The sequence below is a fragment of the Copadichromis virginalis genome, linkage group LG22 (genome assembly GCF_057382275.1).
Source record: "Copadichromis virginalis isolate Kocher_CV1m ecotype Utaka linkage group LG22, C_Virginalis_male_GT1.1, whole genome shotgun sequence".
Lineage (NCBI taxonomy): Eukaryota > Metazoa > Chordata > Actinopteri > Cichliformes > Cichlidae > Copadichromis > Copadichromis virginalis.
The window spans coordinates 16,943,438-16,955,845 of NC_140638.1; the positions used below are offsets into that span (position 1 = coordinate 16,943,438).

At 41.6% G+C, this 12,408-nt stretch overlaps 1 protein-coding gene across 2 annotated transcripts in view; it reads left to right on the top strand.

Annotated features, from left to right (window-relative positions):
* The window catches only part of jarid2b (jumonji and AT-rich interaction domain containing 2b), a 106,033-nt gene extending 93,642 nt beyond the window's left edge, over positions 1-12,391 (top strand). Inside the window, exons 8-18 of one of the 2 annotated variants that reach the window (XM_085446637.1) lie at positions 130-734; positions 2,765-2,857; positions 3,151-3,269; positions 3,446-3,516; positions 3,669-3,783; positions 3,944-4,049; positions 4,165-4,347; positions 4,980-5,110; positions 5,493-5,679; positions 9,338-9,445; positions 9,719-12,391. In XM_085446637.1, the coding sequence (XP_085302763.1) occupies positions 130-734; positions 2,765-2,857; positions 3,151-3,269; positions 3,446-3,516; positions 3,669-3,783; positions 3,944-4,049; positions 4,165-4,347; positions 4,980-5,110; positions 5,493-5,679; positions 9,338-9,445; positions 9,719-9,952 (1,952 nt within the window). In that variant the 3' untranslated portion in view covers positions 9,953-12,391. The remainder of the gene's footprint in view (positions 1-129; positions 735-2,764; positions 2,858-3,150; positions 3,270-3,445; positions 3,517-3,668; positions 3,784-3,943; positions 4,050-4,164; positions 4,348-4,979; positions 5,111-5,492; positions 5,680-9,337; positions 9,446-9,718) is intronic. The other variant, XM_085446636.1, reaches the window with a different exon arrangement.
* Positions 12,392-12,408: the final 17 nt, after the last annotated feature.

A 12,408-nucleotide genomic window follows, 5' to 3' on the forward strand; every position in this document is an offset into this window, starting at 1 on the left:
ACTTTTTCATGTTAGCCTATGAAACAAATGTTCTGTTGAACGCACTCCAAAACCACCACTTGCCGCTGGTTTTTGTAAGTGCTGCTCATGTTCTCCTCTTACTGAACCTTCCTTTTCTGCTCCATGCAGGTGGCTGCGAAGTGGACCTGTCTCGTTTTTTCCAGCTCATCAATGACATGGGCGGCATGCAGCAGGTGATGGACCTGAAGAAGTGGACCAAGCTCGCCGACCTCCTGCGCATCCCCAAGTCTGCACAGGATCGGCTGGCCAAGCTGCAGGAGGCTTACCTGCAGTACATCTTGTCCTACGACTCACTCGGTGCTGAGGAGCGCTTGAGACTGCAGACTGATGTGCTGCAGGAGAAAAAGGACCTGGAGTCTCGCCGCGGCCCTCTGGAGGGCCTCGCAGATTCTTCAGCGCCTGGCGCTTTCTCTCTGCCGCGCTACGAGCCCAAAAACGGGCTCGTTGGCGGGATAGTGGGAGGGGCAACAGGAAACCACCGCACCAATGGAGTGTATCACCATCTGAAGGAACTGGAGGCTCAGGTCAAAGCAGGCCGGCGCCGGCTCTTCGCTCAGGAAAAACAAGGCAAAGAGGACAGGCAGCATGCGGAAGAGCAGGAGGTGGAGGACAGGGGTGTTCTCAGTGACCAGCACAAATGTATTTACAAGGTGAGGATGAAGACGACACTTGCTGTTTATGGCACACATTTGAAGCATACAGACAAGAGGCACGTAAGTTTACCTTTTGTTATTGCTTATGCATACGTTTCTGCTCTCTGCACTTTTCTTGTGATAAGTCATTACATGCTGTTAACACCTTTTGTCTCTTATTGACCTGCTGTTTAAAGATCAGCTCCAAGGCATGGAAACAAGTGACGTCTACCTTATTTCCTTATGTTATGGTCGCCCTTAGTATTATTTTCATACCACTTTGGCAGGCATTGTTGGGTTTCTTTTACTCCTTTGGTCCAACCTGATGTACATTGTCTTGTTTATATGGTAAATGTGCGGTTGGAGCGATCTTTTCTGGCCTGTCGTCAGTGCCAGAGCACCTTTTTAGAGAGACTTCAGTGAATCGAGATATATATCGCTCATGAGGTGTAAACATTCAACACTTAATTTGACTGTTTCCTCTGTCACATCTTAAGCGACCAAATGTACACCCTGTTTGCTTGTGCTATATATTGTTTTCAACAAAGTGGATTTCACTCGGAGACATTGTTGGGATGTTGTTAACCACACAGATGTGAGTGCCTATTGAATTTTCTTACTGTGCTCTTGGTAACAATATCGTGCTGTTAACTGCCACAGTTCGTGGTTTGTTTAAGCAAACCTCAGAAGTATGCACACCTGCTTTTACACAGAAATAGTTGGGCCATTGAAGTGAGGGGCCGGCAGTTTTATTTTCTTGTGGTTTTGTTTTAATATTTCTGTGCAGCTGTGTTTGGTAAGGTGGTCTGTAGAGTTGCTCATGTGTGTATTTGTGGACCACATAAGATGCATTTCCCCAGCCCGCTTGCAGGCCTGCTGATTATGGCTGGCTGAAAATGTAGGTCAGAGAAATGGCAGCCCCCAAAACAGCGCGTACCCATCCCCCCCACACTTCCAAAGCCCCGCCTCCACAAGCTTTCATAACCCTTCAGCTCCTTGCGTCCAGCCCTCTCCTCATGGCTTCTCTCCTTCAGCCCATGTCCTTGCTCTCAGCTATTTTCCCAAATATCCAGTCCTCTCCACAGCCCCCCACCCCCACCCAGTTTCTCTCACTCTTGCCAAATTCTCTGCGTACCTATTCGACCCCCAGTAGTTTGTGCGCATGTGGAAATTTGAAATTGTTCACTCTGTGTGCACAAAAATGGGCCATGTGACTGTTTGTGTACATTTATTTTGAAGCAGCATCTTGGGTCGAAACTGTAATTAAACTTTCTGTGTTCACTCACTGCACAATACCCCACCCATCTCCAATCTGGATCTCATTTGATTTTTTTTTTCTGTCCTTTCCTTTTGGTAACCAAATCCCTCTGTATGTACACCCCCCACCCCCCCCACCCCCCAACAAACGTGACCCTGTAGTTATACAAGTACTGCTCAGTGCACAGTGACATGTGAATGGCTGTCACTGTCCTGACTTGGAAGTCCTGTCAAAACGTGACTCATCACTTTTTTGCAGAGCTCAGATTTGTGGCTATTATTCATCACAAGTGCCCCCCAAGAGGAGCTTATGTTTCACCTTTTCGATCGAGAGGACAAAGTGCACGTCAAGGGTGTAATTAACTGTAATTACACTGGGAAAAAGCTCGAAAAAGCGCCGCTACTGAATGACAAAAAGTCTTGTCGGTGCACCAGACTGTAATTTAACTGCATTGTTTCACAACCCTGAAGCTAGTGCAATCATAAAAAGAACTAAGTCAGATAGTACTTGCAAACACATAAGAGGGAAAAAGAAGAAAAAAACAAAATGTCACTGTGAACATTAGGAATCCACAAGGTCAAACTTCAGCCTGGTCTGCACATCTTCAGGCTCAGAGTTGGCAGATTTATGGTCACCTTCAAAGATTCTGTGTAGCAGGGTGTCAGTGGGAGAGGATCAAGTCCAGGGGAATTGTGTCTCACACTAACAAAGGGAGTAGAGATCCTTATAGAAACACACACAGTCAGATATGCAATGTTTTATCCTTATCGCCCTCCATTTGACTTCTTGACTCATGCATCATGGGAAAAATAGATTCCACTGATGATTAATCTTAAATTCATGTGATTTGCAGGGGAAATCGGTGTCTTTGACCAACTTCTTCAGGATAGCGCGGAACACCATGACCATGTGCTTTAACAAGGAACCGTCTGCTGCTGAGGTTGAGGTTAGCATCCTGTCATCTTTATCAAACATCATCTTCATTATCTAAAGTAGCTTTCAGTGTTAAATCTTTGTTGTAATTACTTTTTTTTAAATGAGAAAACATTTAGCCCTATCAAATAATACATCTGTTAATGAAATCAAGCAGACCGTAACTTTAAGATCATTTTTAAAAGGTGAGTTGGTTTCTTCTCGATGTCAGCTACCAGCATGACTGACCATGAGGCACACCTGAATCCTGTACTCAGTTTCATGCATACTTTCTCTTACTAGTTTTCTGTTTTTGTCCTCTTGCAGCAAGAGTACTGGAGGATTGTGGAACAGAGAGATTGCCATGTGGCAGTGCATTGTGGGAAGGTGGACACCAGTACACATGGCAGTGGTTTCCCCACAGGAAAGTCAGAGCCATTTTCAAAGTAAGTGTTTCTCATCCATCTTGTGAGTTTGGGTACATTTTTCTACCTGCAGCAAAGTCTTTACCTGATCACCGGTCAGATAAAACTTTTTAACAGTCAAACTTTTTAACAGTCAAACTATCTGCTTCCTCAAAAGTCATTCTTATAAAAACGTCTTCTTTTCCTTCTTTCCTCAGACATGGATGGAACCTCAATGTCCTCCCAAATAACTCTGGATCCATACTGAGGCATCTGGGTGCTGTGCCTGGTGAGAATTATTTTCATAGCACAGTCTGTACGTTGCTCTACAAATGTAGATGGTCTGTGTTATCTTGATCACTCCAGATGTTTGAGCCGTTTCTGTTGTTTAGCCTGCAGATATTAATGTTTCTGTCTCACTTAACCTTCCTGTCTCTACAGGGGTGACCATTCCCTGGCTAAACATTGGCATGGTCTTTTCTACCTCATGCTGGTCTCGAGACCAAAATCGCCTTCCATATATTGATTACTTACACACTGGTGCTGATTGCATTTGGTAAGTATGCACAGAGGCGTTGTCTCAGTGTAAGTGTGTGCACCAAAAACTTGTTAATATGGTAAAAATGTGTAAAATTAGACGAGAGAACTAATAGACTTGAATAAAGGAAAACTAAGTGAAAAGTTTGAAACTGATGTCTGTGTGTGTGCTCGGACAGGTATTCTATCCCTGCTGAGGAGAAGGCTAAGCTGAACAAGGTGGTCCATACACTGCTTCAGGCCAATGGCACGCCAGGACTAGAGATGCTGGAGAAGAATATCATGGTAAGTCTATAAAAATCCATTCACATATATTTTAACTGGAAGGAAGCGATGCTTTTGATCCTAAAACTTTGCAGAGTCACTTGGAAATGTAACGCCGTTTATTTCACTCTTCCAGATATCTCCAGAGGTGCTGTGCCGTGAAGGCATCAAGGTTTATCGTACTGTCCAGCGGAGTGGCCAGTTTGTGGTCTGCTTCCCCGGTGCCTTTGTCTCTAAAGTGTGCTGTGGCTACAGCGTGTCAGAGACGGTGCACTTTGCCACACCACACTGGATGAACCTGGGTTACCAAGCCGCAAAGGTCAGCATATAAATCAGGGCCGACAAAGCTGAACCAAAGGCCATTTCGATGAATAATGACACATTTTACATCACTGTTTGTTTGTATTTCGCAACAGTGCTGTGGACTGCAGCTGTTAAAGATTCAATTTGGGTAGAGGTGATTAACACTGAAATGAACTTAATTCAGCCGGTGTTTTGACCTTTGAGTTCTGTTTCATGTTTGTGAGCGTGAGAGAGCTCCCGAGTAAACCTTTGGCTCGTTGGACTTCATTATAGCTGCAATAGAGGAGAAGAAAATGTTCCCCATTGTCATTATGGGCATAACAGTGATGGAAGTACATCTACCTTCAGCAATGCTATCATACCCACAGCCACATTAAGATTACCCTTCAGGGTAATGTGACATTCATAAAATGTGCTGCACTGTGGAGCACTGCCTGAAACACGCTCTTGCAAATTACAAACATTTTTAGTGAGGAATCATAGGAGAGGATGAGAAACATTGATCTTGGTTACACTACAAATATTCTCTTTGTTATACATTGTCAGCATTCTTGGAGTATATTAGTCCACACCTTTATATTTTGGCTGAAAGCTGGACAAAAATAGATATTAAATGGCTGATTTTTTGTTTGTTTTTTCCACTCACAGGACCTGAAATGTCGTTGTATAGCCAAACCATTCTCAATGGAGAAGCTACTGTATCAGATCGCCACAGCTGAGTCCAAGAGGGACAACGGCCTACTCCTCACCACCATCTCCACCCTTCTCAAAGACCTCAGGTATGATGCAACAACTCATACAAACGACAAATACGGCAAAGCTACAAATCCAGCAAAGCTACAAATCCAGTTTTATTAGATTTCTAAAGATCGCCACATCAAACACTGCCTATTATGTATCAAACTTCTGGGTTTTGTTTGAGTCAGCTTATGTTCATAAGATAGGTGTGGTCTAATTCACCTTATAATGACTAAATGTACTGTTGTTGTAAAGGAAGAGGAATAAATTGTGATTGAAGTTAGCTATAATACAATTATATCCATTGTGTTACTGTACTGAGATCTGAGTAAGTGCCATTCTCTGTAAGCTCCACTCTGATAGTTTCCCCTTGATAGCAGCAAACTTACTTCCGCTCTCACTCAGAGTGTTTTTGTCCATCAGGAACATAGAGATGCGCCAACGTCAGGAACTTTACAAGGCAGGTTTGCTCTCCTCTGCCCGTTATGGCACACACGATGGCAGCCTGGGACCCATCGAGGGACGTAAGAAGCCTCGCGGCAAATGGCTGACACTGGAGTCCTCAGAGAGGCGCTGCCAGATCTGTCAACATCTCTGCTACCTGTCCATGGTGAGAGCACAACGCCCAGGGGTTTAACATGACAGTGTGTCAAATGTTAAATGGTTTGGGTTCAGTTTACCTGCAAAGGACTTCCTTCCTTCCTTCCTTCAAGTCAACATATTCATCCTAAATATTTATAAATGAAATCCTACATCTGGTTAGTGTGGCTGTAATTGTAGGTCTCTTACTACTCGACCTGCTTTAGTGATAATGTTTCGTATAATAATAGTACCTTTTTTGTTGTGCTGGAGGCCAGGCTTGGTGAATTGGAGGCATGGCTCCACACCGTTGAAAGTAAACCTGCAGCTGTAATGGCTAGCCAGGCCCAAAGTAGTTTAGCTGTCACCCAAATGCACTGCCGGGAAGAAAGGCCGGCTGCTGCTGGAAGGAAGCGCAGTCCGAAAGAGAAGCCCTTGGTACACAACTAGCACGTTCAAAATTCTAACCATGTGTTTTTTTCCACTCAGCGACACCTGCAGAGAAAAAAACTCTGGTCATTGGCAGCTTCATACTTAGAAACGTGAACCTGCAGACTCCAACAGCAGAGCATTTGTTTGAACTAAAGATAAACGTAGATTTACTTAGACTGTAATTCAGATTGAAAGTAATGGCATCCAGTTGTTTTAATCACAAGTCACTAAAACTAACATTGAGTTAGTGTGTGACTTTACTAACAGCGTCTTCTCCCCAGTCTGACCTGGGTTGACATGCATAGCTGGATGTTGTCTTTTAGCTGCAGGCTGTCTGGGAGGTGTCCAGCAAACAATATGGGCTTCGTGGGTAACTGGAAAACTTTCTGTGGAAAACATGGTCTTTTTTAGAGAGACTCCAACCATCCTACTATGGGTGGTGCAGCTCTCATCTCTATGAATGTTGCTGAATTTATTAAAAAACAAAAATCATGTGTTTGATTCTGGATGATCTATGCAGAGTCAAGCACAGGAAGCAGAGCTGCATTTGTAAGCTGTGTACACACTGGAAGGGTTTTGCAGCAACAGCAGAGATCACAGAAACAATATCTGAACACTATTTGGCGCAAAAACTGCTGACGACACAAAGTGGGAGGGATCTGCAATAGATTGTATTCAACTTCAAAGCGACCAGTTGAATAGACTATTAGTGAGAGTGAAGAATACAGTTGGTTGACGTATGACCTGGAAGTCAATACATTAGAGGGTCACCTAGGCAACCGGAGCCTGAAAAGTCTGCATGCGACCAACGATCAGCTTCAAAGCGATGCACGATGAGTCTGAATCTGAATCAAATCTTTATTTCAAACATATTATTTAAAAAAATGTTAATAAACAAAAAATAATTTTTTTTGTTTATTAACAAAATGGTCTGTATTTTTTCCATCACTTAGAAAAAATACTGACCTTTTTCCATTCAAAGGGGAGTAGGAGGAAGTAAATGCTTACAAATTTCAACCCCTATTAGCAAATCGCTTCCAGTATGTATGCAACTTTACACGTCTCTCAGCAGCTTCCCTCCCCCTCCAAACTCACAGAGACCATCTGCTCCCAGAAATATATGAAAACTATTTCAATAGAGCAAAACAATTGAATATTGATTTATTTTTTATATTAGGACTCTCTCAAAGTCCCTGTTAGTAAATGATGTAATAATCGATCAACATGTTGATTTATTTTCTGTTACACTTTAAGTTTAAATGAAGGCAGTGATCTCTCACTCTAGTTTATTAATCCCGCAAAGACTCAGACAGCTGTAATTATCCTTAGCCTTAAACAGTTGAACTGTAAAAGACAAAAAGTTTCTGTTGGCAGATTTATGCTTGTAGATGATGAAAACAACAACTTCAACACTGTGTTTAATTCATTACTACCCTCAACTCAATATTTTGATCACATTCTTGACCTTGTCCCGACATATTGCATAGGAACTGAGCATTTAATGTATTTCTCAAAAAACCTCTTTTGTTTAAAATATGAACTACAGCGCTCTGGAAAACATTTCTATACAGTAGATGTCTATACAGAGGATACGATAGAGGATCTCTTAATCTTAATGTGTGACTCCCTGGTACAGTTCACACAGATGGTGGAAATTAGGGATCCGCTAATTTAGAAGACTGTCATCTGGCCTGGAAAAATAGCTTGATTCCTTATGAAAAACAAGTCCTCAGTAAAGCTAGGCCATCATGCTGTTTGTCACTGATAAGACAAAAACAGGAACAACCCCATGTTTCTTCTCAGCACTAGTCAGGCTAATCAGTTTTTCAGTTCTGTTAGCTATCAGTAATAATGACTTCACGAATTTCCTTTCAAATACAATTTTTACCATTATTGAAAAATGTCAGATGTATGATATTTAGAGTGCTTCTTGCCAATTGATCTCACTGAAGTAATTACTTCAAGTAAACATCAACATGTCTGTTAGACCCAATCGATCTATTGAATCATATCTGATGGATCCCAATTTGTGCATGTACATGGGGAGTTTTCGTCGTACACTGAAGTTATTCATGGAGTTCCACAAGGTTCTGTCCTGGGCCCAATACTTTAAATTTTTTTAAATGTTTTTGTTTTTCACGTTATATGTGGTTCCCTTAGGTTGTATTATTAGAAAACACTGCATACATTTTTTGTTGTTATGCAGATGATACCAAGTCATATCCATCTATGAAGCCAGATGATTCAAAAAGATTTGGTAATTTCTTAATTTCTACTTAAGAAAAAACTGAGGTTATTGTATTTGACCTTAAAATCTCTTATAGCCATGAAGTTACTTTAGATGGCATTACCTTGGCTTCCAAAAACACAGAAGAATCTTGGACTAATTTTTTTTTAAACTGGGATATATCGTTTAATTCGCACATTAAACACACATCTATTATTGGACTTTTCTAGAAGCTCCCTTAAAAGCCTTTAGGTGATTCTAAATGCCACAGCAAAGCTACTCACAGGGACTGGAAAGAGAGAGTGTATTTCTCCAATCCTGGCTTCTCTTCATTGGTGCCCCTCTAAATCCAGAGTTTAAGTTCGACTCTACCTGTGGTTCATAAAGTGTCCAGTATCAGATTGGATGATCCTGAAGCATCACTTAGTTATGCTGCTAAAAGCTGCTGAGGGACCATAATGCACTTGTTTTCCAGTGACCTCTTTTTCAATCCTGATGAATTTGTTTGCCAATTTTGCATATTAATTAACCTTTGTCTACTCTCTCCCGTAGCTTGTGCATTTTCCATGGTCTCTCTGTGCTCTCCTTTCTCTTCTTTCCCCTAACCCCCAACCGGTCGCGGTAGGTGGCTGCCCCTCCTTGAGCCTGGTTGCGCCAGAGGTCTCTTCCTGTTAAAAGGGAGTTGTTCCTTCCCACCGTCGCCAAGTGCTGCTCAAACGGGATCATCTGATTGTTGGGGTTTTCTCTATAGTATTGTGGGGTCCAGCACGAAGCGCCTTGAAGCAACTGTTGTTGTGAATTGGCGCTAGGAGTTGCTGTTTTTTTTTTTTTGTTTTTTTTTCAGTTTGTACATATTATTCCTGCAGTATGCTCTGTAAGTTAAAGGTAACTTACTAAACATACTTAATACTACTGAGATAACAGTATAAGCATGATGAGTATGAGACATTATAGAGATTTATCAATATTTCCACTTTTCAGTAAGAAAATAAATTCTTTGTTTTACTAAAAGCCTTTTTTTCCCGTTTAGGTGGTTCGGGAGACTGACAATGTGGTCTTTTGTCTGGAGTGTGCCCTGCGCTATGTGGAGAAGCACAAATCCTGCAGAGGCCTTAAGATGATGTATCGATATGATGAGGTAAGCTACCATTGTGTGGGTCTGCTATGCTTCCATTCTCCCTCTGCCCAGATGGGGGAGACATCAGCTAGCTTTTCACACCGCTACTGAAAATGTTTATACTGAGTTGTACCTGTGGTGTAATCAGACTTTCAAATTTTTATTTATGTTTTTTTAACAGTAGACACACCTGTACTTTGCCATATTCCATTTTACCTTCTGCTCTTGATTTGTGTGCATTTGCTTCATTACCACCTTTTTTCTCACTTTTTTCTGCTTCCTTTTGCCACACAGGAGCAAATCAACAGTTTGGTGAGCCAGGTGTGCGGACGAGCCATGTTGAAGAACGGAGGAAGCATCGACGCTGGAGGAGTCATTGTTAGTGGCGGAGGAGGGGACCCCTGCCACGGCTTAAGCCCTGCCAAAGCATCGCCAGCCAAGCGAGGACCCCGAAAACGCGCCACCGTAGAGGTGTCTCTGGCCCGCCTGTCGTCCAGCCACATGCCCAAGGCCGCTGCCGTATCCTGAGGCGGGACGCCTCAACATTGCCACCCATGTGTGCTGTGCCCACATCCCACCACACCCCCTCCACTTCTCTGAATCCCTGTGTTTTTGTTTTTCCACAGTAAGCAGGATCACTATCAAACCGCTCCTTCTTCACCGCCCGATGTTAGAGATTGTTTTTGAGCTTTGAAGACCCCCCTTGCCTGACCTCAGTCTCCATCTCTTTAATAAGCAAGAGATTCTCCTCTCCTTTAGTAATGACAGGCTTGTTATAAGGAAAAGGAACTAAAAAGAGAAAAGCAAGATGTCTTTTTTGCACTAGTGTGAAAGAAGAATTTGTTTTTATTTTGGATGATTTTAGAACACACACACCTCTCTCTCTCCGAGTCAATATTGAAAGCATTAAGTATAATGTTCACAGACTTGACAGGCCTCATTTTACCCTTTAGCTCCACCTCCACCCTTCCTCAGCTGATAGGAGGTTACAATAATTACATTTTTCTTGCATCACTCTTTCCTGCCTTCCTCTCACCCATGATACTGATACATCACATGTCCCTCAACTGTGAACACAGGAGGAATGAAAAGGCGGCCTTCCCCCCACTCACCACCGCTCCCTCCCTCCCATGATTTTGTGAAATGAAAATGACATCAAGTAGTTGCCCAAAGTTTCTCTCTGTCCTTTATTTGAGGAAGAGGAATCACTTTTAATGTATTCTTGATGCAGTTCCTGCCTATTTTTTCTTTCTTTTTAATGAAATGTGGGTTGGAGATGCAAGGTAAAAAAAACTTGAAAGACAGATGATGTTGGTTTACTGTTGGTTGGCTACAATTTGTTTTTGTTTTTTTCCCCAAGTTCAGTTTATGAATCTTAGCTTTCTTTTTTCGATAGTTTTGTTTTGTCGTGAGAAATTTTCTGTGTATATTTTTTATTTTTGTCATCATTGTGGACGTTTTCTTTTTTGTTTTCTGTTCGTCGGCGAACGTGAGAGGGGCAGAGCTGCAGCTGCTTGACCTGTGAAAAGGTCACCTCACTTCCTTGTAGTATGGAGGGATCCCTTCTTCACTAGCAAGTGGAAATGGTGCCTGATACTTAGCAAGGAGATCCATTTTATTGGTGCTGTTGGTTATAATTACTGTATAACAACACAAAATTCTTTTTAAAGGAGGAAAAAAAAAATCTGGGGGTTGGCGCCTGCTATTGGTTCACTCTGCTAGCTCACGCGCCCCCCGACCCCCACAGGGCAGAAAGGCTCGTCGGGCTTTTCTGGTTCTAGATGTGCAATCGTGTTAACATTCCATTCTTCCAGTCCTCTTGTTTCATCTGTACCAGTAAACATTAATATTATATTATATTATTATTATTATTATTTGGGGTTTTTTTAAGCTTTGTTGATCTAATGTGTTATCTCAAGTAGAGCCACTAGTCAAAGAGTGTAAAATGTGAAATATCAAATCCAAGTTTTTCTTTCTTCTACTGTCTTTTTTTATTTTTTTTTATTTTTTCCCCTTTCCAGATATATTAGTGATTTTTTTTTTTTCTTTTTTTAAGAGCGGAGAAAAAGCCCAACGCAAACAAACATCAACTTTTTTTTTGTACATAATCCTGTAAATTTCTTTAAATACTTGAGCCTTTTTTTCTGGGGTTGAGTAAGAAAGAAAGGAAGGACCAGAGAAAGAGAGAAAGTGTTCCAGAGGAGAGTGGTCGATGAAGAAAAAGCCTTACGTTTTTCCCTTTCTTCATCCATGTGAGTTTGACGCTTACAGGGTTGCTCTGGTAAATGTGTATAAAAATTTTAAGTGCTGCTTATATCGCTAAGAAAGAAGATATCGAGTAGCCAACGACTGCCCCCCCCCCCCCCCCCTTTACCTGCCCCGCCTCCTCCCTGGCCTCCTGATCTAGTTTTGTTTGTTTAGCTTTACTTTTTTAAAGAAAAGGGAAAAAAATGATATGTTCACACAAAAAAATGGGTTTTTACATTTTCATTACTGAAAATTCAACAAAAATGTAGTAGCTACTCATGTTGCACTGAGCTTGCCAGTGGTGACTGTCAAGGAAAAAAAATCCTATAATCCAGTTTGTTGGTTGTTGTCCCTTGCAGAAGACTGAACTGTTTTAGGACTATTTAATGACATACCAAGTCGGGTGTTTTCAACATTTAAAAAAAAAAAAGTGGTTGTCAAGTTTTTATGGCCTTACAATATATTTTATTCAGATGGGATTTTCTTTGTTTGTCCTTCAGTTATTTTTTTCTTTGTTTTTTTCCTTCCTTTTCTACAGTATAAACTACTTTGCTCACAGTGGGGTCTTTGGTGACTTAATTTATTTGGTAACTCGGCCTTTCCCTTCATTCGGAAAGAGAGTCTCATGTTGGTTAAATTGACTGTTTTTTACTTTTGCAGTTTGTACTTAAGGTTTAATAAAAACTTACTGACAATTCACTGTCATTTCTTTCCAACCTGCTCGTGTGTCTCTTGGT